The sequence below is a fragment of the Bicyclus anynana genome, chromosome 7 (genome assembly GCF_947172395.1).
Source record: "Bicyclus anynana chromosome 7, ilBicAnyn1.1, whole genome shotgun sequence".
NCBI classification, from domain to species: domain Eukaryota; kingdom Metazoa; phylum Arthropoda; class Insecta; order Lepidoptera; family Nymphalidae; genus Bicyclus; species Bicyclus anynana.
In genome coordinates, this window is record NC_069089.1 from 17577435 (window position 1) to 17583657 (window position 6223).

The following is a 6223-nucleotide window of genomic DNA, read 5'->3' on the forward strand; positions in this document are numbered from 1 at the left end:
ATACACCACTACCTTTGGTTTCTAGAGTATGGACTGAAATGCTTTGTATCAGTTTAATTGCTTGTTTCACTGAGAATAAACAAATTTTTATCATGCCATTATGACAGTAATAGCTATTCTATTAAAAAAAACCGGACAAGTGCGAGTTGAACTCGCGTGAAGAAGGTTTGAATTTTTTTTTGTGTTTTCCATCTTGACCCCCGAAAGTGATCTTCATACTCAAAAATTTCAAAGTTTTCCCAAAATCTTCAAGTAATAGGCTAATTTCTGCATTTTATTCAAACTTTACATCCAGTAGTTTCGGAGAAAAGGGCTTGGTCAATTGTCGTCTAATTGCTTAAATAACTTGAAAGCTTTTTTTAAATTCCAAAAAAAAATATTTTTAAAATCCTCCTATCAAGACCTTTCATGTGATGGTATTTATTTATTTATTTATTTAAAGCACGCCAACAATACACATATTAACCATTAAAACAATACAATATGCCACAAAAAATCTGATATGTATATTAACGCTAGGCGCACATAACATTTTATATAATTTCATGTCAACACTTTCATAATAATTATATGTCAAGCTTATAATAATATTATATTATGTCAAAGTTAATAAAAAAAGTATACTATTATAAAACATTAGCATAAAAGGAAAACAAATTCATTGAATACAATTATTAAATTAGATTATTAGGTAAAATTACATACAAAATTAAATTAAAGTTGACAATATATTTAAACTTATTCTAAATTATTTATAACAAATAGAAATGGTATCACACGATGACGTTTGTTACGTGCGTTCGGAACCATAAAAAGCACAATAAAGTTAAAAACAACCATTATTTAAAATGTATCTTTTCGAAACTATAAGATGAATTTATCTAAAACTTGGGGCGATTTGAGTTCACACTACGAAGAAGTTTATAAGATATTTCATGTTGAGAAAATGAAAAAAGAAGGGTCTGGAATAAGGGTTTAAAGTTTGTATGAAAAGTCCGTCATGTTTCAAGTTACACTTATAAAAATTGTTAAAAACTGACAAACTGTAAACACAATGCGATCCTCGAATTATGTACACTCAATACCTCACAGCACTTGGTCTATATTTCTCTATTCTTATAATAAGTAAGGTAAATTTCTTCCAAAAAACCCTTATTCAAGTGTCAGTGTAATGTCAAACAGATAAGACGTTTTGGTACGACAGATAAAAACAGGTATTTTTTATTGCAATTAAAAACAAAGTATTTAATTTTATAAAATATAAATCGTCGAGTCTTGTGTTTCTATGGTATAGGTTCCTATGGTATATGGTAGATTCCGGGAGAGATTAATTCCCGTTCCTGTGAGAATACAGGGTTAAATATAGCGTCACTTACAAATAACGTGGCTTTCTAGTGGTAAAAGAATTTTCTTTCAGTGAAAGTTTCATTAAAATCGGTTCAGCCGTTTCAAAGATTATCCCAGACAGACAGACGAGAGCTATTTTGAAATATAGACACTTCAATTTTATTTATTTTTATTAAGTATACGTTATTATTTTTTTTTATATCTATGCTAAAGAACATCGGACACTATAAATTATAAAAACTATACCCCAGGCTCTACAGATATAAAATGGAGTGGAATAGTTAGAATAAGGGTTAAGCTATATATAATAAGCTTACGATAATAATAGTCGCAATAATGTGGGTATTGTCATATTTTCCAGTTGCGGGAATCGAACCCACGATAGATGGATTGATGGATGCAGAAGTCAGGGCCATTAACCACTGTACCACTTGGTCATCAAATAATTGTTGTCGTAATGATTCAATTCATAAAATTAAAACTGATATGTTACGGTCTCTCATTATTAGCATCTGTTTTATATTGACCTGTAACTTTTTACTCTCGCAGTTGAAAAAAATTCATAAAACTTCAAGTGGGAATATCGTAATAATTAAAATCCTTAAAACTCGATGTGGATAGTATCAACAAACAAATTTAAAATGAGGCTAAGTAAAAACGCAAGTAATTTTACACTAGATAGTAATTTTAATTAAATTGATGCTAAAATTAACAATTTTGATTAATAAGCTTAGATACGTACTTGTTATACTCGTACATATAACATTTTCAATACATAATTACAAAAAAAAACCATACATAACTTTAGTAATTTTAATTAACTTGATGCTAAGATAAATAACATTTTGATTAATAAGCTTAGATACGTACTTGTTACTATACGCGTACATACAACATTTTACATTACAAAAAAAAGCAATACATAACTTTAAATAAATTATGATGCGATGACATGCGTTTTCTACCTTAATTTTCGATTTGTTTGGTGATAAACATTCCACATCGAATTTTACTTTAATATAGTTTGGTTACTCCTCATTCGCACGAGAGTTAAATCAAATCAAATCAAAAATCATTTATTTCAAGTAGGCTCAGTTTACAAGCACTTTTGACACGTCAGTTGACTATTTGTAAAGATTCTACCACCGGTTCGGAAGGCAGGTTCTGCTGAGAAGAAACCGGCAGGAAACTCAACAGTTGCTCTTTAAAAAAAATCATACAACATTGTAATTTACAATTGATGACAACATTACAATTTCTTATAGTTTTACTTCCTGTGTGAAGGTGGAAGCTGATCCAACGGCCTCCAAGCATCTTTATCATTAAGGAACTCATCAATGTTGTGGTAACCTCGACTAAGTAAATGTTTTTTGACACATTGCTTAAAGCTATGTATTGGCAGGTCCATCACAGTCTTGGGGATCTTATTATAGAAGAGTACACCCAAACCTACAAAATATTTTTTTACTCTTTGGAGACGATATGCAGAAATTACTAACTTATGCCCGTGTATGTAAGACGTGGGTTTAAATCTCCAGTTAAAAAAGCGATACGGTACGGTATATTTTCAACGCCCAAAATTGAAAAAGCAACACAGCTCGTTGAAAAAGCGTCGTGTTTTAAAAACGCTGTCGTGTGTACATATACTTAGGAATGCTTTTAATGTATTTGAACGCTTTTTTAACGTCCGATTTAAGGACTCTCGTGCGAATGAGCCCTTATAATACGCCCGTTGCCCTTTAAAATATTTTTCAATGTTTAAACGTATGCACCCAATTCTATTCCAGCCAGCCAAGGTGGCCCAGTCTCTGCTCCTCTTCTGCCAAGGCCAGGGTCAGTTGACGTCGCTGCCGCCGCCTGGCGTCGAGCGTCGCATGTCTCGCGCCATGTCCATGGAAGAGTACGACAAGCCGAACATTCGCCGCCTCTCCCTCACGCCGGCCGCCTCGGAAACACCGCCGAGGAGGTTGTAGGGGATAGCCTTCGCCTCCTTCGAGGAGGAGCCCGTAGACAGAGGCGATTCGTTTGTGTAGATCAATCGAAAAATAAAAACGTCGCCATGTTGCGGGAAACGATGGATATGATTTCTTCTAATAAATATAGAATGTACTTGCCGGGTATAAACCCCGGCAATTAAGTTGAACCAAATTTACAGATGTCTACGCAGGTACAATTCTAAACAAAAGTGTTAGAAGTGTGGTTGCCAGGTACATTCAAGATGTCAAATGAATAAAAATTCCACATTCGACTGTAATGGCGTCAATGTGGTGTTATGGTTACTCTTACCGTACGTAGCTAATGCCCGAGAATGTTACTGTTCAACTTACAGGTCGCGTACTATACAGGGTGCTGGGGAGTATTTCCCATAACTCTGGGGTTATATTATTTATCGATAATTAATTAAAAATGTTCAAAGAACATATTGTTTTCTACGCATCGTAGCCAAACTTTAAAATTTTAAAATGTAAGGATAGATAAAGGCGTGTGTTACCATAGTTGGAAATTTTTGAATTACTTTGTATGAAAACATAGTTTTTATTTTTTAGTAAAAAAATATTAGTTATGCACTTCGGCTTCTATATAATTGTGTAACAAAAACTCCAGACGAGATTTTTCTTAATTAAGAATTAAAGTAGGCCTAATAAGGCGTGGTATCAATGTCATAGTATAAAAAAAACGTGCGCGTCTCGGGATGCTCGACAGAAGTGGTAACTTGAACCTGCTGCCGTATGCTTGAGGGAAAGGGAAGCCAGACAGTGGTGCCGTAACGCGTTACGTTACGAAGCGGCTTACCCTTCCACAAGAAGTCACTTACAACACACAACTTCTGCCTAAATTGTGATAACAGTAATGTTAGTGGTGTATCCACCATTTGCGTTTTATCCATTAATTACGAGAGAACCTGTATAATATCTAAATCTAAAAATTCGGTTTTTTTTATTCTTTTACAAGTTAGCCCTTGCCTACAATCTATACACCTGATTGCATACACCTGATGGTAAGTGATGATGCTATCTAAGATGGAAGCGGACTAACTTGTTAGGAGGAGGATGAAAATCCACTCCCCTTTTGGTTTCTACACGACATCGTACCGGAACGCTAAATCGCTTGGCGGTACGTCTTGGTAGGGTGGTAACTAGCCACGGCCGAGGCCTACCAGCCAGACCTGGACTAATTAAGAAAACCTCATTCGGCCCAGCTGGGGATCGAACCTAGGACCTCCGTCTTGTAAATCCACCGCGCACACCACTGCGCCACAGAGACCGTCAAAATTAATTGTGTTTCTACACAATTTCCGTATAAATAAGATAACTGTACTGGCATTGGCACTACAGTAAATGATAGGTTTAAGGTAGATGAAAAGTTGTATTTTTTAAAAACATCATTAGGTACGAAATTTTTATTATAAATACGTACGAGGGCCAAAGTGGCTTTAAAAGAAAAACTTTTTGCGCATTTTGTGCTTTTGCAAGGTTTTAAAGTTTATTTAAAAAGTTAAATATTTATTTAACTTTTCTTCTTAACACTTTGCAGATAAAGTAAAACCCTACTTCAATAAAAAAAAGGTTTAATGCAATATCTCTTATTGTTTCTAAAACAAAAGTTATTTTCATTATTATAAATTATTATTAGTGTAGGCTATTTGTGTAGGTATTTCTAATTATAATACTGCATTCAATAGCTTTACTTTATATGCTAGTTTATAAAGAAATCAACCTGAATACATAACAATTAGTATACCAGTGACCTAAATCCTAACCACTTTTGCATTGGCAGCCTTAATTCAAACCGCATTTACTTGGCAATGAGTATTTATGCGGTCATGATAATGTTTCTGTACATGCTAATGAATAGAAGCAGGTGTTATTTTGCGGAAGTTCATCATGAATATACATTTAATGATTTATTTATTTTGCTATCATCCGCAAAATACCGACGAACCCATGCGACAACGTCACCCAGGTCCGACAAAATACTCTCTATGTACGTTTCACCCCGAAACCGGAGCATCCTCAGGAGATGTTGACTCTACAACATGCAAGGGTTCGTCGCCTTTTCGCGGAGGATAGCAAAATAAATAAATCATTGTATATTCTTTACATACTGTATATCTAAACTCTGAATTTATTAAAGCTAAGAAAAATATCGTATTCTTTGTAAATATTAAACAATTTTCCTGTCTTGAAGATTATATCTATCAAAATTACTAGGTACCTACATTAACTAGACAACGTACCTCGACTTTATTATTATTTAGATGAATTTAATATATAAATGTCTATATAAGATAATGTTATAAAAATATACTCATAGTTAGAAAATAATGTTAGAAGAAAATGTTTTTGTTTATTAAATTAAATGTTTCGTGGTCTATAATGTCATTTTGTTATTATATGTAATTTTTTGTTTTACAATAATCATAATTTCTAGTTTTCATATAATTTAACCTGGAACTACCTATCTAAGAAACCTGGTACAACTTTTACATATACACTAAATTATGATATTTGGGCAAATCTTTTTTTTATTGTTCTTCTCACCTGATGGTAAATGATGATGCAATCAAGATGGAAGCGGGCTAACTTGTAAGAAGGAAGATGGAAATCCACACCCCTTTCGGTTTCCACACGACATCGTACCGGAACGCTAAATCGCTTGGCGGTACGTCTTTAACGGTAGGGTGGTAACTAGCCACGGTCGAATGCCTCCCACCAGCCGGACCTGGACCAATTAAGAACATCTCAATCTGCCCAGCCGGGGATCGAACCCAGGACCTCCGTCTTGTAAATCCACCGCGCATACCACTGCGCCAAGGAGGCCGTCATGCTTCTTAAGAATCTACGCAGTAACAACATGTTTGCATGTAGATAATGTT

General features: G+C 34.3%; 1 protein-coding gene across 7 annotated transcripts in view; it reads left to right on the plus strand.

Moving 5' to 3' along the window:
• The window catches only part of LOC112045763 (uncharacterized protein ZK1073.1), a 62557-nt gene extending 56828 nt beyond the window's left edge, over positions 1-5729 (plus strand). For all 7 annotated transcript variants that reach the window (XM_024082076.2, XM_024082071.2, XM_024082074.2 and 4 more), the window contains one exon: positions 3135-5729. In XM_024082076.2, coding sequence (XP_023937844.1) covers positions 3135-3320 — 186 coding nt within the window. In that variant the 3' untranslated portion in view covers positions 3321-5729. The remainder of the gene's footprint in view (positions 1-3134) is intronic.
• Positions 5730-6223: the final 494 nt, after the last annotated feature.